This window comes from Eubalaena glacialis, chromosome 2 (assembly GCF_028564815.1).
Source record: "Eubalaena glacialis isolate mEubGla1 chromosome 2, mEubGla1.1.hap2.+ XY, whole genome shotgun sequence".
NCBI lineage: Eukaryota > Metazoa > Chordata > Mammalia > Artiodactyla > Balaenidae > Eubalaena > Eubalaena glacialis.
Window position 1 is genome coordinate 173,386,612 of NC_083717.1, and position 26,603 is coordinate 173,413,214.

The following is a 26,603-nucleotide window of genomic DNA, read 5'->3' on the forward strand; positions in this document are numbered from 1 at the left end:
AATGTAAAACAAAGAAGAATAAATATAAGCGTAAATCTAAATGAACAATTACTATATAAAATAATAATAGTGATGTCTTGTGTGGCTCGATTAAACATAGAATTAAAATACATGATAGTAACAGAAAAGTGGAGAATGAGGTTAATGGAGTTAGTTTCTTAGATCCTTGCACTTGCTAGGAAGAGCTTAAAGTGCTACTTTATACTAGATTTAATAAATCAAGGATGCATGTTCTAATCCCTACATTAGCCATAAAAAGAATAACAAAATAAGGTATAATTAGCAAGATAATAAATATGAAAAATGAAAACTAATAAATCCAAAGGACAGAAGAAAAAATTTTAAAAACAACAGAGGTGGAACCAATAGAAAGCAAATAGTTAAGATGGTAGATTTATACAAACTAAATCAATATTTACATTAAATGTAATAGGGTAGATCCTCCAAATGAAAAACAAGGATAATTATATTTTTTAAATGTTAAATGATACTCTATAATATAGCATAAAAATATCAACTCCAAGGCATAAATCTTATAAACAATGTATTAAATATAAGACCTCTGGATAAAAAACTATAAAAAATTATTGGAGGGATTTGCTATGTTCATAATTGGAAAACTCAATATGTAAATATTTGTATTCTCTCCAAGTTGACCTACAGAAACAATGTAATCCAATCAAGATCCCAGCAGGTTTTTAAACAATTTCATATTGATTCTAAAATGTATACAGAAATGCAAAGAGTAAAAAACAAACAAGACAAGCTTGAAAAACAAAGTAAAAGGACTTACTCTACCATATTACAACTTATCAGAAAGCAACAGTAATCAAGACAGTGTGATATGAGCACTGGGATAGATGTATTAACTAGATGACTGAACAAAGAGTCCAGTAACAGATGCCCACACATATGAACATCTGATTTATGACCAAGACAGGACTGTAAAGTAGTGGAGAAAGGGTGGTAAATGAAACTGAATCAATTGGATATCCATATAAAATGTATGACCTCTACTTCACACCAGAAACAAATATCAATTCCAAGTACATACTAGATCTTAATGTGAAAGGTAAAACACTATCCTTCTAGAAGATTATATAAGGGAATATTTTGATGATCTTAAGATAGGGAACAATTTCTCAAATAGGTCAAAAAAGCACTAATCACAAAAGAAAAGGTGGAAAATGAACTAAATTAAATTTTAACAAAAGGTTCCATTAAGAGAGTTTTAAAAATAAGAAGCAGCAGCTGTAGAATAGGAGACAATATTTGCAATACGGATAACTGACAAAGTGCTTGTATACTAAATATATAAAAACCTCCCACAAATCAATAACAAAAAGACTATCAAGCCAGTAAAAAAGTGGGCAAAAGAAGCAAACTGGCATTTCAAAAAAGAAAATAGCCAATAGCCGACAAACATATGAAAAGATGCTCATCATCATTAGTAATCATGAAAATGCCAATAAAACCATGCTGAGATACTGTAAGCACCTAACATAATGGCTACTAATGAAAGACTAATAATACCAAGTCTTTGAAAAGCAACACAATTTCTCATATGCTGCTAGTAAGAGTGTAAATTAGTGAAGCCACTTTGGACACCTGTTTATCAGTATCTACTAAACTGGAAGGCACCTAACAACTGCACTCCATGTTACATACCAACAGAAATGCAAACACGTGCACTAAAACAATAAGATTGGTAACAGTAGATTATGCATAATAGCCCACAATTTGAAATAATTCAAATACCTATCATAAAATGTTAAAATATATTGCAGTATATCCATACGATGCAATACTAAGGAGCAATAAAAAATGAACAAACTGCAAGTACATGACACATCACCCAGAAATATCACAATCATGATCAGCAAAAGAAGTCAGACACAAAAAAAATGCCCTACATGGTTCCATTTATATAAAAAGTTCAAAACAGGCATAATTAATCTATAGGTTTAAAAGTCAAAATAGTGGTCAGAAAAGGAGAAATTAGTGATTGGGAGGGGGAATAAGGAGGCTTCTTGTGCACTGGCCATGTTCTATTTCTAGATCTGGGTGGTGGTTTCATGGGTGTTCTCACCTTGTAATAATTCATCAAGCTATATAATAATACATGTACTTTTCTATAAATACATTGTACCTCCAAACTTTTTAAATTAAAAACAAGAGAAAATAAGTTGATCTCTTTGAAAATAGAGCATATCCATCTCTTAGCATATGCGGCCAATAAATTCAAACTCCAAAATAAATTCAGCACATCTATGTAAGAAACTGTAAACACAGTAACATCTGGAGAAAAATTACAACTGGAGAAAAATTACAACTGGAGAAAAATTATCTGCTTTTATTAGGAAACTCTCAATTTTAATAAAACAAGTTAAGAAAATTCTGCTACTATCCCTTGTCTTACAAAAACAACGTTTTTGTGGTAAATGAATGAATACACATTGCTCCTGAAGTAGTTAAGTTTGCAAGTTTAGTGACAATTTCTAATGATATTTTTCTCCTAAAAAAAGAAAAAAAAAACCTGATGATGCAAAGAAATGGACAATGTATGTACTTCATTTTTTATTTTAATTCCATCAAGAATAGTGATTTGATAAAAAGAAATCACTTAATAATGAGTGTCAACAATCTGAGTTTGAGATAATAAAACTCGAGAATTAGGGGTTTTTTTCAATCAACACCATGTCAAACAAGAAACAGAGAGCAAGGAGCTCTTTGCAGCAATGCTGATTACACGCTTCTGTGAGATGACCTGAAAATACTTAATGGGGAGTGCTACAGAGTCACTACCAAAAAATTCTGTATTTCTCAAATACCATTTAATAAAAACCACAATATCACTGAGTCAATAAAATTTAAAATCTCTGTCAAATATTCATAACTCTAAAAATTAATTCTATCTCTAATATACTACCACTATAAATATTTCAAACTTAAATACCTAAAATTCATGAATCTCTTATAAGAGGTGCAAGAACATATTTTTAGACAAAATGGCATATACTACCCAAAAAGTTAAAATCTAGTAAACTTCACTGTGATTATGACCAGCTCAATCACTCTACCACCTGTGTATGAAATAAAACTTTCTATAAATAAAGAGTTCTCACCACTTCTTGTTTTTGGGTTTCATTAAGTTTTTCAGTCAGTTCTTCCAAAGCCCTTTTTGTTTCAGCATCGGACCTAGGCACATAACAAAAAAAGAGTATTTTTAAGTTGGCTATTTGAGAAAATACACATAATTCGTGAAATTTACAACATCATAATATGTTATTACATAATACTCTGCTGCAGTGGTTCTTAGACGTTAGCAAACCTATGAAACACCTGGAGGACTTGTTACAAACACAGTATCTATCAGTAGATATGCAATGGAGCCCAAGAATGTACATCCCTACAAATTCCTAGGTGAGGGGGCTTCCCTGGTGGCGCAGTGGTTGAGAATCCGCCTGCCAATGCAGGGGACACGGGTTCGAGCCCTGGTCTCGGAAGATCCCACATGCCGCGGAGCAACTAGGCCTGTGAGCCACGACTACTGAGCCTGCACGTCTGGAGCCTGTGCTCTGCAACAAGACAGGCCACGATAGTGAGAGGCCCGCGCACCGCGATGAAGAGTGGCCTCCGCTTGCTGCAACTAGAGAAAGCCCTCGCACAGAAACGAAGACCCAACACGGCCAAAAATAATTAATTAATTAATTTAAAAAAAAAAAATTCCTAGGTGATGCTGATAATGCCAATCTGGGGACTACACTTTGAGAAACAATGCTATACTAGATCACTTTAAATAAACAAACTCGCTGCAATATCTCCCATTTTAAATTAAGAAGAATGAAAGAGGTAAGGAGGACAAAACTCTTGATCTCACATCCTCTCCAGGAATTCGTAATCAAATTATATCTGAGTGTGCTGTACAAACTCTGTCCTCACTCATTTATCGCCCATTACCTTTTTCCCATCAAATTAATAACACACATGATAAATAATCAAATCGTACAGGAAAACGTATAAAGAAAAGCAAAGCTCTTTCTCTCTCACACTTATCTGGTTCCAACCCCCGCTGGCAACCATGCTCAACTAATACGTTCTCAATTCTTTTGCTGGCTACCTCCATCATTTTCAACTCTAGATATTTTCAACTCTGTTTTGAAATATTTAACTCACACTCCTCTCCAATTTCAGATAAATTTATTACTATTTTCAGTTCTTCTATTGGTTACCTGTGTAACGTAATACATTTATACCCATTATGAATTACTCCATCATAGAGAATTAATGTTTTTTGCTTACATTCTATCATGCTCACATTTTAGTCAGCTTCCTAGTTGGATCACTAACTTTCCTGTGCTTTTTTTTTTTCTAGAGTTTTCCGTTACCTTTTGGCCTTACACGGGCCTTATTATCACATCATTGATATTTTTCTCCCACTTATTACTGAATCATCTACTAAGAATCTACTCCATTCTTCTTGACTACATTCTTCTCAAAGGACACGTACTTCCTGCTCGAATTCAGTGATTACTTTCTGGGCCTGCTATATGGCTATCATGCTGGAGATTACTTTCACTGAAGTCTCGGGTTAGTTTTACTATTTCTTATAATCTATATCTTCCTTTTTCTTGGTTGCCATTTTATTTTACTCATATGTCCTTAGTAATTTCCTCAGAAAGAAGTTATCTTAAACGGTAGACTTTCTAAGTCTTCAGACCTCTGAGAAAGTCTATTTACCTGTACTTCTTTCTTGGCTTTTGCGGTTCCATGTGCTGCTGGATTTCCCATACCTCACTAGCTCTTTCTTCTCAAGCCAGCTCCTCTTTTTATATGACTTCTAAATATTGGAACTCCTGGGCACTCAGCCCTGTCCTTGATGTTCTCCCTACAGTTTCTCTCTAGACATCATCCATTTCCATAGTTCCAAAAACCACTTCTACATGCTTACCACACTTAAATTTATCTCTCTAATGGAGACTTCTCCTTTGAGTTCCAGAGTAAATCTCTGGCTGCATATTTTACATTCCCACTTGGATGTCTCACTGGCATCTGAAACCTAACATATCCAAGGCCAAACTCTTAACTTCTATGCCTCACCTACCCCCACCAGTCTTCCATATTTCAGGAAGTGGATTTACCATCTATTCAGTTACTCAAGTCAGAAATCTGAGAGTCATCCTTGGTTTATTCTCTCTTACCCCTCATATCCAATCCATTGCCAAATCCTAGCTCTTTGATCTCAAAAAAAACTTGAAACATCCCTGTTCATCTCTCCCTTGCCATAATCCTGGTCAAGCCATCATCTCTCATGCTAATGCAACAGTCTTCTAGTTCGCCCTCCTCTAATCAATTTTTCATATGGCATCCAAAGTAGGTGAGTTCTCAGTTAACTTTATATAATCCTTTCTAAAAGTCTGCTTTCTAAAAGTTTATTTATAATAATAAGTACACTTATTATTATAAATAATAAGTGTACTCTTATTATTTATTGTACCTTTTGCAATAAATGTCAAGAAAAAAATTAAAAATTAGTAAGTAAATGAGAATATCAACCTTTCTGAATCATGTAGGAAGTTGAACCTAACAACTTCCTACCCAGAATTTTTATAAACATGAATTAAGAATTGTGGTCTAAGTAAAGCAGAACTGGATCCTAAATCTTCCTCATCCACAAAGTTAAGCCACCAGGATTCAGAAGAAAACTGACTCTTATTTGGCTTTAATAAAATTTCTCTGCCTTACACATGCCCCTAGGTCACACAAACTATGACCAGATGGTACCAGCCCATGGGTCAGAAGATTCCCAGTCCACCACTGCATGTCCAAATGACCATTTAAACTAGTCAACTAAACCATCCCTGCAACTTCCCCTGTATCTTCCTACAGGACAACTACTTCCTGAAACTCATGTTCCTAATGCTTAATTTATACCCTTCCTTCAAATGTGGAAAAGCTACATAATAAAGCCATTCCAAGAACATACTGTATTAGAATATTAATGCCATTCTGTTGAGTTTATCAACTTGTCAGAAATAAATACCTAAGTATTAAATTAACTAACCCTTGCCAGTTTAAAAGATTAATAACACAGCTCAATAATATAGTTTAAAATTCAGGAATTTAAATGCTTTATTCATATCAGCTATATGTGAAAATGATCTTGAACCACAGTGTACTATAAGTGGTACAGAGCAGACACTCTGAGGCCTTACTGCCTAGATTTGAATTCTGACTCCACCACATCCCTCCTTTGATCTCCAACAAGCTGAATTACTCCATCTCTCTGTGCCCCTGTTTCCACAACCAAAAAAATGGGGAAAATAATAATTACCACTTCATTAGAACTGTTGTAAGAATTAAACCTAACTCTACCTGACATGAAATAAGTGTTCAATAATATTTACTGGTGGTAGTAGTAATAAAGGTAACAGTAAGGTCTTTTATTCTTATTACTAAATTTCCTGCCTTCCTCCTACAGAAGCAGATAAATTATGCAGACTGTAGTTGATATTCAGATTTAACATTTATAGCTTTGACTCTTTTTGCTATAGCTACACAAAACTGGCATGTAGAATGATTTCATTAGCTCAAGTACGAGTTAGCAACTGAACCTAGTAAACGAATTTCAGTTCACCTTTTTTGTTCTCTAATCATTGTTGTATATAGATTATGACTTTTGAGATGGGATAAATGTCTGTTCCTTGAAAAATATGGCCTCTAAATGAAAGTCACCTGTCACCACTGATGATGAAAACGAAGACAGTGAAGAAATCTTAAATAAAGTGATACCTCTTAGGGACTACCCATAATTGACAAAATTGCAAAAACTGGGCGGACATAAACAACTAGCTTTTGAAGATTTCAACTGAAAGATAAAATGTCAGATTCTACAATGACTCATGTCCACTGACGAATTCCACATTATGTTTTTATTTGCTCCAATGTCGATCAATGGGTCTCTGTCTCTCTCTCCAATGTATTTGCAAATCTACCTCTTTACTAAGGTCTTGCAACATATCTCTCCATAATGTCAGCATAAAATAAAATGTTCTTAAAAATATGAAATTAATTTGTCTAACACTGAGTCATGATACACTGTAAATTCAAAGGGTTTTGAACTGTTCTATGAATATACTTTAAAATATAGCATAAAAACATAGCACTTTTTTTTTGGAATTCATGTAAACATGTCAATTATAGAACCTATTTTATTCTTCTAATAATTCATCCCTCAACAAAAATCATATTCAGCTTTTACCGGCTTCTTCTGGCAAGTTCCCGGCTGAAATCATCTCCAAGGCGAACTTGTTCACTGCTGAGGTCTCGGAGGGACTGATGAAAAGCATGAAACTAATAAAAGCAAAACAAAGTTATCCATTTAGGATTCTGTTGAATTCTTCCATGAAGATTCACTGAGGGTAAGAATAAGAACTTGCTCTTTGCAATAATACCCATATTTTATAATGTTATCAAGACCTAATAAAATTTTTTCTCTCAAAGAAAAGTTTTTAAAACTGTATGTAACATTAACCATTACATCCTCTATAGTGCAGTATTTCACTCTTTATAGATACTCTCGAAAAGAGGTCTGGAAACTTTTTCTGTAAACAGTACAACAGCATATATTTCAGGCTTTCAGGTTCTATGGCCTCTGTCATAATTACTCAACTCTGCCATTATAGCTCTATGGCTTGTGTCATAATTACTCAACTCTGCCATTATAGCACAAAAGTAGCCATAATCAAATGAGCATGGCTGTGTTACGGAACTTTATTCAGCTAGACCACATGCCTCAGCATGCCAACCTATGCTGCCAAGAAACCCTTGCCCACATGCATGAGGAACCATGAACGAGAATGTGTGGAGCAGCACTGTTCATGATGAGAACACTAAAAACAAACCAAAGTCCATTAAGAATGAAATGGAGATAAATTGTAATATATTCCTCCAGCGGAGTATCACACAGCAGTGAAAATGAAATGATCAAACCTACCTACACTCCGAAAACAAAACATTAAATGGAAAAGGAAAGTTACAAAATACACACTGCATTATTCCATCTATATAAAGTTTAACACAGGCAATACCAAGCAAGATATAAGTAGTAAAAATATTTTTAAAAATCAAGAGAATGATTAACATAGAAGTCAAAATAGTTGATAGCCCTTGGGGAAAGGAGGAGTGTAAAAGAGGTTTTGGGTGTATTATAAACCTCTATTTCTTGGTCTGGGTGGTAGTTACATGGATTTTTCATATTGTTGTACTTTTAATGGTAAATACGTATGCTATACATGTATGTGTAGGCTATAATTTATAATAAAAAACTAAGTTATACAGACTTGCAGAAATAACAAATTGATTCATTTCAACAAATTCACATTGTGCAACTAACCAGTGCCAGCAACTGTGCTGGGAAACAAGTGTCATGGGAGACAGATATGTAAACAGAACCACAAATGCTGCACTGGGGCATTAAGAAAGTACACAGTCATATGGAGCTAAAGGTCATCATAAGAAATGGACTAAAACAAGGAAGAACAATTAAAAAGAAAGGAGCGGAGGTAATACAGCAGATGAACAACAGACCATTCACTTAGGTTTTGCCGTGATGATTTTCCAGTTTTGCAAAGCAGAATCGTAGGATTCATCTTTGACACCACCTTTTCACTCATTCCCACCCTCCCCAAATGGTCATCTGATCTTCAAGACCTTTCATTTTATCCACCAAATAGTTTTTAAATCTACCACTTTCTCTCCAACTCCATTTATCCTAATCCAAGTGGCCATCAGCTCACACCCAGAACACAGCAATATCCTTCTAATTAGTTTACCCACACTGACTCCATTTTCTACACTAGAGCCAGAGTGATCTTTTCAAAGTAATTGTCACCCTCTTACATGGCTGTGCATGGTCTCAGGGTTTCACACTTCTTTAGCCACATGGCCTTCTTTAAATTACTCATAGGTGCTATCTTCCTTCCTGCCAAGGTATTTGTTCTACCTCAAATGACTCTTACTCAACTTTCAGATCTCAGCTCAATCGGCCTTTCTTTGGGAAGCCTTCCCTAACCGGGGCAGGTCCCTCTATAAACACTCCTATAGCCCTATGCTTCCTTCTGTTAGAGCATGCATCTCGGCTCATAATTATGGGTGTATTTACATACTTTTTGATTAGTATCTAGCTCCCCCTCTAAATTGTAAGCTCCGTGAAAAGGCAAGGTTTTTGCTCATCACTGTTTCCAAGCACAAGCACTTTGTCCCAGGACAAAGGCACTAAATAAATAAAATGAAAGAGTAAGTAATATTAGGATATTGTTCTCTGCTCTAGGTTTTATCACGTAATCCACACTAGCAAGTTGCACCTACCAAAAAATAACACTGTCAAGGAAAATATTCTACAAGGCGTCTTCTAATGCACTTGGTTCTGTTATCTCTTTATCTTATGTTATAATAAAGGAAAGCTACAGATGAGTATCCTAACAAACTCTGAGTCCTCAATCTTAAAACTACCAAAACAAAGATGTCAAAGTCAGCAACATCTCCTAGTCCTTATCTAATTAATTTAGCTACCCAAAGCAATAACAAAAAAAATTTTTTCAGCTCTTGCATAGAAGTTTAAAGAAGCAGAAAAAGAAATATAGCTATAGAACTAATACCTTCAAAATCTTTAGTGAATACACAGAAAAAGTCTAGAATTCCTGCTTAATACAAAGTGGCTCCATCAATGATTCAACAATCAGAAAAACACTAGTGGAAAAATCAATAGGTTAACCACACAAAGACTAACTTGTTCATACTAAACTAAACTTAGCAAAATAGAAACTAGCTGACTTTGCAGAGCTTGGAAAAGAGCGAGCCATCTGAGCAAGGAAACAAAACATGTCCAGCTAAACTCACTTTTAAATGTTCTACAAAATATAATCCTCCATAACAAAATTCAAAATAAATGTATGATGATGATCAACACATTGAAAATAAAATACTTTACTTGGTTTAAAAAAAAAAAAAATCATTACAAAGTTAGTGATGATCAAATTCTTAAAATACAGCCATAAAATTCAAGTGTTTGTTAGTGATTTAAATAGAAATGCAAGGAACCAGACTACAGAATGGGTACAAAATACCTGGCCCATGTCATCAGGCTCCCGAACAAATCGGACACCAGTTCTGGACCTGTTTCGTTTAATACCCTGTTGGTCCCCATAGTCCTTCAGAGGTGAGGTAGGTGGAAAACGGTGGCTCTCTTTACAGAAGAAAGAAAAGGGAAAGGATTAAAAACACCACATGAGAAGAAACGATCTAAAATTTTACTCAGGAAATACACAGCAGACATGGATATATACATGTGCCCTCAACCTGGATTATTTCCCACAGACAATTACAAACAAATATCTTGCTGTGGCCATAAAATTCCACAAAATTATCTTGCTCTTAAAGCACTTATCTTGCTCTTAAAGCAGATAAAATGAACAACTGAAGTAACCTGGAACTAGAACACGTCAAAAATTCTAATTGGCTGTACTTTTCAAAGAAGCAATAGAGTATTTTCTCTTACATAAAAAGAGTAAGTTGCTAAAAAAAAAAAAAAATTTTATGACTCCCTAAAATAATACTAATAAAACAGAATTTTTCAAATAACAAATTATCTAAAATCTGAATGGTGTTTAAAAATCAGTATAAACTAAACTACATAAAGAAATATAGCTGATTGTGATTTTTAATCATTATTATCATGACCAATAACTATATTAACAACACAAGCTACTAATGTTCACTCTGTCTAAATGCCTCTCTTCACTGCAGACTTTTCTAAGTCTCTTCTATTCAAACATGAACCTCAGTGCTGTAGGAAAGTATAATTATATGCAAACTAAGTGTTATCACCTTTTATGTAGCCATTGAAATCAAGCTACACACCAAGGATAAAATTCCCCTGTTATTAACAGGTGTCACAGGATATTTCATAATGAGACTTTTGAAAAACTATGAACCTAGGACAAGACTTCTAATCCAGAAAGTACACCACACAGTAAATCCTATTTGTGTGTGTGTTTTGACTGGAGGCAGACAATTAAATAAGGTTCTGTCAGGTGAAGCTCTACATGGTCCACAGAGCCTGAGAAGAACAAAAGTAACAGACTCAGAATATCAAAGTCCCATTGAACATACTTCAAAAGATTCACTCTAAAACCCTGACTGCATCTTCTAACACCTTATTTGTATGATTTTACATATGGGTTATATTTGTCTAAATACTACATGTATTCAATATGTACTTCAGGAATATTTTTAAGACAAAGAAAAGGTTTTCAGAACATCTGAAGAGTTTACCTGTCACACTGCCACCATCGAGGTCACTTGTACTCAGACTTGTAACAGAAATACTCCTCCCTCCTGAGTTTCTCAATAACCGTTGACTCCGCAGTTGGCCTATTGATTGTTCCAAGCTTTCTTTTAACTAAATTAAAGGATACAATGAAGGGAGATTTATTCTCTTTAAAAAACTTCCAGATACAAATAGCCTAGAGATTTTAAAGCTATTTATGAACTATCTGGGTTCCCAAAGAGAATTTATATCAGAGAAAATTTTGAACTAAGTTATGTTAATAGAAATATAAAAATAGTAAACATAAATATTTTAAGACCCAATTCTAACATCTGGTTTTAAATAGCATCTGTCACTACCTATTCCATCTTTCTATTACCACCAGATTGATGTGCCACCCATGCTTAGAAACATAACAAGGCCAACACATCTGAAAAAGAGAAAGCCTTCCTCCCTTCTAAACATTCCTTCAGAAACCTCAGATCTATAATAAACAGGAAAATGAACAGCTGTCACAGTGACTTCTGCTTTGAAAAAAAAGTGCACCGCCCAATTCTGTATCAAGAGTATCTTTCATTCATTCAAAGATTTCAAATCCCGGAAAACCATGTGGTCAGATGTTGGACTGTTAGTACAAACTAGGATCACAGTTGTCCAAATGCTCTCTTCAGGTTATTAGGGAGTTAGCCAGCAGGGAATATAAGACAACATCTTTTAAGACCTAAAGAGCTACAATAAATAAAATCACGCTTAATACTGAGAATATCATCCAGAGCTGTACAGAACTATCGACCTGAAAAGAGGATTCAACTAAAACCCAAAGGAACAAAGAGTAAAACTTAGGAAAATCCACATACCCTGAATTGCTGAGAAACTTCTGGTCTAGACATTTTAGCCAAGGATGAATAAAAAATAATGTATGGATCCAGAAAACAAGTCATCTATAACTCTTTAAAGAGAATGTCAAAACAAAAAAATTGATTGAAAAGAGAGGACTTCCTAAATTCAGCCAGAATTAAAAGGTAGAACACCACTTATGGAGGGAATAAGTTGGTTTCCTTGGGGAACTGTGCAGAAAGAAAGTAGCTTCAACTGAAGGAAGAGCACAGGTGAAACAGAATATGAGTCACAAATGAGCAAATACTTTTTCACTTTGGTTGTTTGGACTTAGCTGTTCTGGAGAACCAAGGTTAAAATAGTCTGGATTAAAAGAAGTAGAGTTAGAATTTCAACAATTTACCTCTATTGCCACTCTCATTTCTGAAAAAAAAAAAAAAAAAGAAAGAAAGAAAAAGCTAATATTTCCATACCCTCTGTTCCCTGCTTCTCTAAATTGGCATATGTACAATGCCATCCTGCCTGAGTGTTCACCAGCTGTAGGACCTAGACTATCAATCCAGGAAACATATAGATGAGGCCTGGGAGAACTAAGGTCTACCTGGAGAATAATTTATACACAAGTAAAATAAAAAACTATGTTTAACATGTAAGTAGTCAAGAGGTCTTATTACACAGTGAACACAAAATAGCATGTCAGGAATCAATGACAAAGAGTCAGAATAAAATTGTACAATGTTAAAATTAAAAACCTCAAATCCAAACTATAACATGAAAAAAGGACTAGAAAGGTAAAACGACTTCAGATCACACAAGTTAGTGACAGAACCAGCTCTACTAACTTTTCCTGTGTTTATTATTTGCATCTTTCAAACTAAGCCTGATGTCAGTATCCCTTTTTTTGTTTTTTTTTTTTTAATTGAAGTAAAGTTGATTATCCTTTTGGAAGTAAAGTCAGCTGACATTTCTAATTATTGCTTCTTTTTGAAGGTAATTTGCCCCTTACAGCTCTGGCTCTGTTTAAGATTTTCTCTTTGACTTTGAGTGTCAATGGTTTTACAATGATATGACTATGTACAGCTTTACTTGTAGTTATCCCATTTCTGACCCATAGAGATCATGGAATCTGTAGCTTAATCTCTTTCATGTGTTGTAAATTTTCAGCCACATCTCTTCATTCTTTCTGCCTCATTCCTTCTTTCCTCTCCTGGAAATCCAGTTGGATTTAAGTTTTATCTTTTTTACCAAATCCCATGGGTCATTTATGCTCTTTTCTGTATTGTTCATCCTTTCATTCCTCCATTCTTCTTTCTGGATATATTATGCTGATCTATCTCTCAATTTATTAATTCTCTCTTCAACTGTATACAAGCTGTTACTTAATCCATCTGTTGATGGTTTTTTCTAATTTATTTGTTTGCTTATCTTAGTTATATTTTTCAGTTTCTGTAATTTTCATTTTTCGTTTTTTTGTTTGGTTTTTCTTTAGAGTTTTCAATTCTTTGTCAAAATTCTCAATCTTTTCATTTCTTGAACAGGTTAATCATAGTTATTTTATAATCCCCTACACGTTTCTGTTGTTTGTTTTTTCCCTTGGTTTTCAGTCAACTCTTGTATTTTCTTATGCCTGAGGTTTTTTTTTATCATGTGATAGACATTGTATATGAAAACTGTAGAGTTATTTAAAGCTCTGGATGATGACACCTTCCTTCAGAAGGGATTTGGGTTTGCTTCTATCAGGAAATCAGGCTAGGGTCACTAGGAAACCCAATGTACCTTAATTCATTAGAACTGAGATGATTCAAAGCTGGGCTTCTGTCCCCATCAGCACTGGTCAATTTTCAATTTATCACTGCTCTTATTTTCAATTCACAATTTTTCCTAGGCTATCACCCTTTGGGGTCTCAATCAAAAGCTGGAGGGTTCCTGAACTCCAATTTTGGTCCCTCTAGCCTCTTTGAGTCTACAGATAGCTCTAATCTTATCTGCTTCTAAGCCACCTCTTTTGAAATCAACTACTGCCTTGACAGAGAAAGAGTCCCAAATGTAGGACTCTTCCTTCTGGACTTCTATTTTTGCCAGATCTTGACTATAAAATTCCTCACTGCCTTGGTAGTTCTCTGATGGTTTCATAATATTATTTTTTACATTTTTTTTCGCCTTTCCAGTTGATCTGAATGGGAGAGTTGATCCAAAATAATCTTATCTACCAATGCCAGAAGCAGAACTTGCCAGCATCCTTTTTATGTGGGCTTATTTGCTAACAAATCCTGAGCTGTAACTAAAAGCTGATTAAGAAGATGAATTTTCACACACACATGCACACACACAATATCACTGCTAGCAACAACAAAAAACTCACCATGGGGGGGAGGGGCAAGATGGCGGAAGAGTAAGACTCGGAGATCACCTTCCTCTCCACAGATACATGAGAAACACATCTACACGTGGAACTGCTCCTACAGAACACCCACTGAACGCTGGCAGAAGACGTCAGACCTCCCAAAAGGCAAGAAAATCCCCACGTACTTGGGTAGGGCAAAAGAAAAAAGAAATAACAGAGACAAAAGAATAGGGACGGGACCTGCACCAGTGGGAGGGAGCTGTGAAGGAGGAAAGGTTTCCACACACTAGGAAGCCCCTTCGTGGGCAGAGACTGCGGGTAGCAGAGCGGGGAAGCTTCAGAGCCACGGAGGAGAGCGCAGCCACAGTGGTGCGGAGGGCAAAGCGGAGAGATTCCCGCACAGAGAAGCGGTGCCGACCAGCACTCACCAGCCCGAGAGGCTTGTCTGCTCAGCCGCCGGGGCGGGCGGGGCCTGGGAGCTGGGGCTCGGGCTTCGGTGCTAGCCGGGAGGGAGTCCGGGAAAAAGACTGCAGCTGCCAAAGAGGCAAGAGACTTTTTCTTGCCTCTTTGTTTCACGGCGCGCAAGGAGAGGGGATTCAGAGCGCCGCCTAAACGAGCTCCAGAGACGGGCGCGAGCCGCGGCTATCAGCGCGGACCCCAGAGACGGGCATGAGACGCTAAGGCTGCTGCTGCCGCCACCAAAAAGCCTGTGGGCGAGCACAGGTCATTCTCCACACCGCCCCTCCCGGGAGCCTGTGCAGCCCGCCACGGCCAGGCTCCCGTAATCTGGGGACAACTTCCCCGGGAGAGCGCACGGCGCGCCTCAGGCTGCTGCAACGTCACGCCGGCTTCTGCCGCCGCAGGCTCACCCCGCCTCCTCCATACCGCTCCCTCCCCGCCCCCACCCCGGCCTGACTGAGCCAGAGCCCCCGAATTAGCTGCTCCTTTAACCCCATTCTGTCTGGCCGGGGAACAGACGCCCTCAGGCGACCTACATGCAGAGGCGGGTCCAAATCCAAAGCTGAACCCCGGGAGCTGTACGAACAAAGAAGAGAAAGGGAAATCTCTCCCAGCAGCCTCAGAAGCAGCGGATTAAAGCTCCACAAACAACTTGATGTGCCTGCATCTGCTGAATACCTGAATAGACATCGAATCATCCCAAATTTAGGAGGTGGACTTTGGGAGCAGGATATATTAACTTTTCCCCTTTTCCTTTTTTTGTGAGTGTATATGTGTATGCTTCTGGGTGAGATTTTGTCTGTATAGCTTTGCTCTCACCGTTAGTCCTAGGGTTAGGTCCGTCCTTTTTTTTTTTTTTTCTTTACTTAAAAAAAATTTTTCTTCCCTAATAAATGTTTTCTTAATAATTTTTTCCTTATTTTCTATTTTTAAAAAACTTTAAAAAAATTTTTTTAATAAGTTTTTTCATATTTTTTATTAAAAACAATTTTTTTCTTAATAAATCTTTTCTTAATAATTTTTTTCTTATTTTTAGTATAAAAAATTAATAAATCTATTTTTAAAAATTAAAAAAAAATTTTTTTTCTTAATAAATTTATTCTTAATAATTTTTTCTTATTTTTTATTATAATTGCTTTATTTTATTTTAGTTTATCCTCTTTCTTTCTTTCTTTCCATTTTTTCTCCCTTTTATTCTGAGCCGTGTGGATGAAAGGCTCTTGGTGCTCCAGCCAGGCATCAGGGCTGTGCCTCTGAGGTGGGAGAGCCAACTTCAGGACACTGGTCCACAAGAGACCTCCCAGCTCCATGTAATACCAAACGGCGAAAATCTCTCAGAGATCTCCGTCTCAACATCAAGACCCAGGTTCACTCAACGACCAGCAAGCTACAGTGCTGGACACCCTATGCCAAACAACTAGCAAGACAGGAACACAGCCCCATCCATTAACAGAGAGGCTGCCTAAAATCATAATAAGGCCACAGACACCCCAAAACACACCACCAGACTTGGACGAGCCCACCAGAAAGACAAGATCCAGCCTCATCCACCAGAACACAGGCACTAGTTCCCTCCACCAGGAAACCTACACAACCCACTGAACCAACCTTAGCCACTGGGGACAGACACCAAAAACAACGGGAACTACGAACCTGCAGCCTGTGAAAAGGAGACCCCAAACACAGTAAGATAAGCAAAATGAGAAGACAGAAAAACACACAGCAGATGAAGGAGCAGGGTCAAAACACACCAGACCTAACAAATGAAGAGGAAATAGGTAGTCTACCTGAAAAAGAATTCAGAATAATGATAGTAAGGATGATCCAAAATCTTGGAAATAAAATAGACAAAATGCAAGAAACATTTAACAAGGACGTACAAGAACTAAAGAGGAACCAAGCAACGATGAAAAGCACAATAAATGAAATTAAAAATACTCTAGATGGGATCAATAGCAGAATAACTGAGGCAGAAGAACGGATAAGTGACCTGGAAGATAAAATGGTGGAAATAACTACTGCAGAGCAGAATAAAGAAAAAAGAATGAAAAGAAATGAGGACAGTCTCAGAGACCTCTGGGACAACATTAAACGCACCAACATTCGAATTATAGGGGTCCCAGAAGAAGAAGAGAAAAAGAAAGGGACTGAGAAAATATTTGAAGAGATTATAGTTGAAAACTTCCCTAATATGGGAAAGGAAATAGTTAATCAAGTCCTGGAAGCACAGAGAGTCCCATACAGGATAAATCCAAGGAGAAACACACCAAGACACATATTAATCAAACTATCAAAAATTAAATATAAAGAAAACATATTAAAAGCAGCAAGGGAAAAACAACAAATAACACACAAGGGCATCCCCATAAGGTTAACAGCTGATCTTTCAGCAGAAACTCTGCAAGCCAGAAGGGAGTGGCAGGATATACTTAAAGTGATGAAGGAGAAAAACCTACAACCAAGATTACTCTACCCAGCAAGGATCTCATTCAGATTTGATGGAGAAATTAAAACCTTTACAGACAAGCAAAAGCTGAGAGAGTTCAGCACCACCAAACCAGCTTTACAACAAATGCTAAAGGAACTTCTCTAGGCAAGAAACACAAGAGAAGGAAAACACCTACAATAACAAACCCAAAACATTTAAGAAAATGGGAATAGGAACATACATATCGATAATTACCTTAAATGTAAATGGATTAAATGCTCCCACCAAAAGACACAGACTGGCTGAATGGATACAAAAACAAGACCCATATATATGCTGTCTACAAGAGACCCACTTCAGACCTAGAGACACATACAGACTGAAAGTGAGGGGATGGAAAAAGATATTCCATGCAAATGGAAATCAAAAGAAAGCTGGAGTAGCAATTCTCATATCAGACAAAATAGACTTTAAAATAAAGACTATTACAAGAGACAAAGAAGGACACTATATAATGATCAAGGGATCGATCCAAGAGGAAGGTATAACAATTGTAAATATTTATGCACCCAACATAGGAGCACCTCAATACATAAGGCAAATACTAACAACCATAAAAGGGGAAATCAACAGTAACACAATCATAGTAGGGGACTTTAACACCCCACTTTCACCAATGGACAGATCATCCAAAATGAAAATAAATAAGGAAACACAAGCTTTAAATGATACATTAAACAAGATGGACTTAATTGATATTTATAGGACATTCCACCCAAAAACAACAGAATACACATTTTTCTCAAGTGCTCATGGAACATTCTCCAGGATAGATCATATCTTGGGTCACAAATCAAGCCTTGGTAAATTTTAAAAAATTGAAATCGTATCAAGTATCTTTTCCGACCACAACGCTATGAGACTAGATATCAATTACAGGAAAAGATCTGTAAAAAATACAAACACATGGAGGCTACACAATACACTACTTAATAACGAAGTGATCACTGAAGAAATCAAAGGGGAAATCAAAAAATACCTAGAAACAAATGACAATGGAGACACGACGATCCAAAACCTATGGGATGCAGCAAAAGCAGTTCTAAGAGGGAAGTTTATAGCAATACAAGCCTACATCAAGAAACAGGAAACATCTCGAATAAACAACCTAACCTTGCACCTAAAGCAATTAGAGAAAGAAGACCAAAAAAACCCCAAAGCTAGCAGAAGGAAAGAAATCATAAAGATCAGATCAGAAATAAATGAAAAAGAAATGAAGGAAACAATAGCAAAAATCAATGAAACTAAAAGCTGGTTCTTTGAGAAGATAAACAAAATTGATAAACCATTAGCCAGACTCATCAAGAGAAAAAGGGAGAAGACTCAAATTAATAGAATTAGAAATGAAAAAGGCGAAGTAACCACTGACACTGCAGAAATACAAACGATCATGAGAGATTACTACAAGCAACTCTATGCCAATAAAATGGACAACCTGGAAGAAATGGACAGATTCTTAGAAATGCACAACCTGCCAAGACTGAACCAGGAAGAAATAGAAAATATGAACAGACCAATCACAAGTACTGAAATTGAAACTGTGATTAAAAATCTTCCAACACACAAAAGCCCAGGACCAGATGGCTTCACAGGCGAATTCTATCAAACATTTAGAGAAGAGCTAACACCTATCCTTCTCAAACTCTTCCAAAATATTGCAGAGGGAGGAACACTCCCCAACTCATTCTACGAGGCCACCATCACCCTGATACCAAAACCAGACAAAGATGTCACAAAGAAAGAAAACTACAGGCCAATATCACTGATGAACATAGATGCAAAAATCCTCAACAAAATACTAGCAAACAGAATCCAACAGCACATTAAAAGGATTATACACCATGATCAAGTGGGGTTTATTCCAGGAATGCAAGGATTCTTCAATATACGCAAATCAATCAACGTGATACATCATATTAACAAATTGAAGGAGAAAAACCATATGATCATCTCAATAGATGCAGAGAAAGCTTTCGACAAAATTCAACACCCATTTATGATAAAAGTCCTGCAGAAAGTAGGCATAGAGGGAACTTTCCTCAACATAATAAAGGCCGTATATGACAAACCCACAGCCAACATTGTCCTCAATGGTGAAAAACTGAAACCATTTCCACTAAGATCAGGAACAAGACAAGGTTGCCCACTCTCACCACTATTATTCAACATAGTTTTGGAAGTGTTAGCCACAGCAATCAGAGAAGAAAAAGAAATAAAAGGAATCCAAATTGGAAAAGAAGAAGTAAAGCTGTCACTGTTTGCAGATGACATGATACTATACATAGAGAATCCTAAAGATGCTACCAGAAAACTACTAGAGCTAATCAATGAATTTGGTAAAGTAGCAGGATACAAAATTAATGCACAGAAATCTCTTGCATTCCTGTATGCTAATGATGAAAAATCTGAAAGTGAAATTAAGAAAACACTCCCATTTACCACTGCAACAAAAAGAATAAAATATCTAGGAATAAACTTACCTAAGGAGACAAAAGACCTGTATGCAGAAAATTATAGGACACTGATGAAAGAAATTAAAGATGATACAAATAGATGGAGAGATATACCATGTTCTTGGATTGGAAGAATCAACATTGTGAAAATGACTCTGCTACCCAAAGCAATCTACAGATTCAACGCAATCCCTATCAAACTACCACTGGCATTTTTCACAGAACTAGAACAAAAAATTTCACAATTTGTATGGAAACACAAAAGACCCTGAATAGCCAAAGCAATCTTGAGAACGAAAAATGGAGCTGGAGGAATCGGCTCCCTGACTTCAGACTATATTACAAAGCTACAGTAATCAAGACAGTTTGGTACTGGCACAAAAACAGAAATATAGATCAATGGAACAGGATAGAAAGCCCAGAGATAAGCCCACGCACATACGGTCACCTTATCTTTGATAAAGGAGGCAAGCATATACAGTGGAGAAAAGACAGCCTCTTCAATAAGTGGTGCTGGGAAAATTGGACAGGTACATGTAAAAGTATGAAATTAGAACACTCCCTGACACCATACACAAAAATAAACTCAAAAGGATTAAAGACCTAAGTGTAAGGCCAGACACTATCAAACTCTTAGAGGAAAACATAGGCAGAACACTCTATGACATAAATCACAGCAAGATCCTTTTTGACCCAGCTCCTAGAGAAATGGAAATAAAAACACAAATAAACAAATGGGACCTAATGAAACTTAAAAGCTTTTGCACAGCAAAGGAAACCATAAACAAGACCAAAAGACAACCCTCAGAATGGGAGAAAATATTTGCAAATGAAGCAACCGACAAAGGATTAATCTCCAAGATTTACAAGCAGCTCATGCAGCTCAATAACAAAAAAACAAACAACCCAATCCAAAAATGGGCAGAAGACCTAAATAGACATTTCTCCAAAGAAGATATACAGATTGCCAACAGACACATGAAAGAATGCTCAACATCATTAATCATTAGAGAAATGCAAATCAAAACTACAATGAGGTATCATCTCACACCGGTCAGAATGGCCATCATCAAAAAATCTAGAAACAATAAATGCTGGAGAGGGTGTGGAGAAAAGGGAACACTCTTGCACTGTTGGTGGGAATGTAAATTGATACAGCCACTATGGAGAACAGTATGGAGGTTCCTTAAAAAACTAAAAGTAGAACTACCATACGACCCAGCAATCCCACTACTGGGCATATACCCTGAGAAAGCCATAATTCAGAAAGAGTCATGTACCAAAATATTCATTGCAGCTCTGTTTACAATAGCCAGGACATGGAAGCAACCTAGGTGTCCATCATCGGATGAATGGATAAAGAAGATGTGGCACATATATACAATGGAATATTACTCAGCCATAAAAAGAAATGAAATGGAGGTGTTTGTAATGAGGTGGATGGAGTTAGAGTCTGTCATACAGAGTGAAGTAAGTCAGAAAGAGAAAAACAAATACAGTATGCTAACACATATATATGGAATCTAAGGGAAGAAAAAAAAAGGTCATGAAGAACCTAGTGGCAAGATGGGAATAAAGACACAGACCTACTAGAGAATGGACTTGAGGATATGGGGAGGGGGAGGGGTGAGATGTGACAGGGTGAGAGAGTGTCATGGACATATATACACTACCAAATGTAAAATAGATAGCTAGTGGAAAGCAGCCGCATAGCACAGGGAGATCAGCTCGGTGCTTTGTGACCACCTAGAGGGGTGGGATAGGGAGGGTGGGAGGGAGGGAGATGCAAGAGGGAAGAGATATGGGAACATATGTATATGTATAACTGATTCACTTTGTTATAAAGCAGAAGCTAACACACCATTGTAAAGCAATTATACTTCAATAAAGATGTTTAAAAAAAAAAAAAAAAAAAGAATTACATTACCAGTCATTGATATTTAGTGATGATGCACAGACAAAACAAACATCCTGGTACTCAAGGAGCACTCAGGAAGAGTCTAGGGATAATGCTAATCAGAAAAGTAAACAATTTTAATAATATGTAATAAAAATTACCATAAATTAAAAAAAAAAAAAAAAACTCACCATGGAACATATGGGAAAATATTGCAGAACAACAGAAATGATACATTACCCCCAAAATCTAGGAGGAATAACAGATGTTGGAAAATTGATCATTTCAGAAATAAGATAAAAAGTTAGACAAACTATTTGGCAACCTCATTTTAAAACTCTCAAAAGATATATCATAAGCCATTGAACAGATGAACAGGCTAATACATAAAGACCAAAAAAATGAACTGTAAAAGGTAAATGAGTGAGATGAAGATTTCTTTGAATCACTCCTACAAACATCATGGCAAAAACAGATCCTCCACCTAAGATACAAAACTAAACATGTAATAAAATTAGAACCTACACTTAAAGTAGCAATAATACAACAGACACGGCACAATATCTAGTCATGATGTACAAAACCAATTTGATAACTCCTAAAATACAAAAACCAAAAGATAAAAAGATATAAAATTTGTTTTAAACTCTTTAGGATTATAACTTCTAATTAGGTGCAAAAGCAAACCAAACTCGAAATTACATAAAAACAAAACAACACGAATAAAATTCAATTTAATATTAATTTATAATACTATGATGGATAATGCTATTTTGCTGAAACTAAATCAGTGTTCCACACAGACTGTGGTACTGACTGCAATGGTGCAGATTCTAAAAGTTTATCATGAATACCTCACCACATACCAAGTGTTGATTCCATTTCCCCCACTTTCCCCTATATAAACTACCGCAAAACCAGCATCATAGAACATGTTATGACATATTTTCACCTCAACTTGATATAAATGTACCATTTACATATTAGGTCTATTCTTTTATCTCTGTTCATTTGACATTAGACTAAAACAAATGAAGCATTACTATAATGTACCAGTAAGAATAAAAATAAAACTTGGGCACTGAAATTGAATGGCAATACTTGTTTGCAAGGTAGTTTATCCAAATTGTTAAGACATGCTTTTAAACATAGAAGTCAAGTGGGAAATCTCTCTATAGCCAAAGATGAAATAATTTGGGCATCAAAAAAATATTAACTACAATGGAATAAAGCAGTTCAAATATGAATAAATTTGTGAGTTAATGATACTCAAGGAGAAAAAAATAGTCACTGGTCACCAGCAGAGAATGCTAGGGAAATAACTCATTATTTTGGAAACTAGTAAATAAATTAAAAATTTTTAAACTGTATAAGCTTTCAGATTAACATTAACATAGCAAATTTTAAAATCCTCATAGAGATCTCTGAAAGCCCTGTGACATCTCTATTTGAAAGTCTGATTTGAGACAAAATATAAGTCAAGCTTAGAGAATCGAAAAATACATACAACTCAGAAAGACTGACTATACTGCACACCAAATCTATGAAAAGAGATCATCCAGGCAGCAATGGGTACTCCATATAAGAGGTGTGATCATTAAAAACATCATGATTCACAAGGACCAGAGGAAAGCCTAGCAGTCCTTTCCTCAGTTCTACTCCTTTTGTTTCTGTTCCTGTTGACATATTTCACACCCTAATATTTTATTTTGAGGATGAAATAAGATAATGTATGTAAAATAATTAGAGCAATGCCTAGGGAAGATTAGTTTGTTGAGTAAATGGTAGTTTTTACTGTGATGATTACAGACAATGAATATAAGAGCAAAAGTAAATGAAGAAATGGGATGTTTTAATCTGGAGAAGCTCTTTAGAAGAATGTCATTCCCTAAAAATGACTTCACTGAATTCTTCTAGTTGTATATCTACAGGCTCTTAAACAGCAAAAATATCAATATTCTCACTATCAGCTATTTCTTTTTAACCTCACATCTAACTCCTCCATAATATAATTCAAATTTCATTCCAGCATTATCACTTTTCACACTTTCACCTTTTTGACTAGTTCCTTTATTATTATTATTATTTATTTATTTTTGTAAAATAGCATGCAGGTTTATCATTGGGAGGCAAGGAGGTATCACAACTATAATTTTCACTGTCTGTGACCCATCAGCAACAGACTTCAAAAGCAGCAATTTGTTATTTATACAATAATGTGTGGACTGAAGAGCCAGCAGCAAAGTTTGTCCTTTTTGCAGTTACTCATCGTTAATATACCGTTGTTAGCTGAAATGTGAATTGTGTTGTTTGGGGACTGGTGTTATTTGACCAAATAGGGGTAATGAAATTCATGCACATTGAAACCGTGCAACAAGGACCAACTATCTTTACTTTTCAGGGTCCTGAAATAGCTGCTCCATGCATTCGGAGAGGTTTTATAGCTGTATTCAGTGGAAGAGTATGCTAAACTCCACCTCGCCTGGGACCAGAACTCTGGTTTGTTTGTTTAAGTAAAAAAATATTGACTTTCCAAAATTCATTAATAGCAAGCTTCTTGACCAGTTTCTGGGAAGGTAAGGTTTCCAAGCAACTGTAAACAACTAAGAAACTAGGCACCAACTTCACACACACTATCAAAAAATGCCTAAGAAATAAATCATATTCAGTAAAATTTGACTTCAATAAGACGAGATGAAAAAAGGCAAAGAACCACATGGGTAAACTTCCTTGGTCAATTTACAGTTACTGATACTAATAACCAGTGTATCTCACGTATTCACATTCTCAACAAAACTAATCACATCCTTGACTAAGCTCACTGTGAGAAAGAGAAAAAAATATCACACTAAAACTAGTCACTAGGAAATTCTTAAAAGATATCTACCATTACTTCCACAAAGAGACCATAATAAAAACAAAGTAGGAACAGTGATTACTCACACATAAATACAGTAGCTACCAAATATTCAAATAATTAGCTTACATACAAATGAAAAACACAACTTAAAAAAAAAAAAAGCCAACAAAAACCTTGATAAAAATTCTAAATGCTGCAATTCAAAGTCAGCTTAAATTCTGGAAACCATTAAAGATCCTATTTAGTTTCTCCAGATACTTTCTTACTCCAAAGTATCCCTTATTTTCATACTAAGAAAATATATCCCCTAACATAACACAGATTATACAGAAATGCATGCAAAGTATAGGTAACCGCATTCACTTAGCTGCATAGTTGAGCAGAAATTGGAGACATCTGAATATTTCATCTAACCGTTTAGTTTTGTTTTCACCTGACAGTAAAGAGTCAGTATTTGGCAAACATTCACAATGTATATAGCACTGGTGACTATGGAGACAGTTTGTGTAGTAAGTTTAGATATACCTATAATGTTGACATTAGAAACAAAAAAAATTAAAGTACTTTGATTTACAAATGTTAGGGGTCAACTTGGCAAAATCCAGGGCAAAAGTAGAGGCAGAAAAGAGGTCATTTTAAAAAGTTTGTCCTGGGTAATAATGTCAACCGTAGGCACATTGATTAAGTGCTTTCTGCTTGACTTTCCTTCACTGCCTGTTTCTCCACAGAATGCCAAGGTTGATCTGGCAATATACTGCAAAATAGATTGGTTGTAGAGTTAATTTTATCAGCTCTATTTTGGTTCCTTATAGTCTATTAGAACTAGAACAAAGAGAAGGAGGAGGACAAAAAAGGAGGTGGAAGAGGTGGAGGAGGAGGGGAGTTTTATAAAATTAGAGTGCAAATTTATGGTTTGCATACTTTTCTGGTCCCACCATCTGTTGCTGAAATGTATTTTTTAAATGGTTGCTGCTATCTTATTTTTTATTTACCAGAAAGACCATTAGCTCTGACTGCTATCCCTAACCTCTCTCCATAGGCTGATTTATGGAAATATAAGTCTGTACTAATACTTCTGAAATTTAGAAATTCCCTTTCAAATGATACATCATATTTATTTATGTGACTATTTTATTTTTAAATGAGATCTCATATATTCAAAGCCCATATAGCATACATATTCTAACAATTTTTAAAATTTTAAAAAAGTATTTCCATATAATATTCTGAATGTTATTAAATGAGCATACATGAGGGCTTCCCTGGTGGTCCAGTGGCTAAGACTCTGAGCTCCCAATGCAGGGAGGCTGGGTTCGATCCCTAGTCAGGGAACTAGATCCCACATGCTGCAACTAAGAGTTCGCATGCCATAACTAAAGATCCTGCATGCCTCAACTAAGACCCGGTGAAGCCAAATAAATAAATAATTTTTTTTTTTTTTTAAATGAGCATGCATGGAAAATGGAATGTGCTCTTAATAGTACATTATTGTATTTTGGGTGGACAGACAATATAATCATGAACTTAAGGGGGAAAAAGCAGCATTATGTATGCTGTCTAATTTAGCATATACTCTGAAGTCAAAACAATCAGATACACCTATCACTGTGAACGTTACAACACATTATGTTGTTTATAGTCACAATAATACACAAAAGAAACTGAAGTTAGGCCCAATGAATTCAAGGAAAGGAAAGGAAGAGTACTGAGTGCCTATAATGTACCAAGTACTTAGTGCCTATAATGTACCAAGTACTTAACCTATATTAAGAACATAGCAAATACTTGAAGATGGGGATTACTGGATGAATTAAAGAAGTAACAAGAAATGTTTAGCAAGTGTCTAAAACAGCGTGACTACTTCAATAAATGTTAGTTATAATAAGGCATATATAATTATGTTCATTTTTCAGATGATTAAACTCAAGTTCAGAAA

The 26,603-nt window shown here is 35.9% G+C and overlaps 1 protein-coding gene across 1 annotated transcript in view; it reads right to left on the bottom strand.

Moving 5' to 3' along the window:
• Nucleotides 1-26,603, bottom strand: part of CEP128 (centrosomal protein 128) — a 440,326-nt gene that overhangs the window by 373,960 nt on the left and 39,763 nt on the right. The window contains exons 4-8 of the mRNA XM_061182773.1: nt 11,335-11,461; nt 10,128-10,246; nt 7,263-7,353; nt 6,216-6,294; nt 3,126-3,198 (exon numbers count right to left, since the gene is read on the bottom strand). Coding sequence (XP_061038756.1) covers nt 3,126-3,198; nt 6,216-6,294; nt 7,263-7,353; nt 10,128-10,246; nt 11,335-11,461 — 489 coding nt within the window. The remainder of the gene's footprint in view (nt 1-3,125; nt 3,199-6,215; nt 6,295-7,262; nt 7,354-10,127; nt 10,247-11,334; nt 11,462-26,603) is intronic.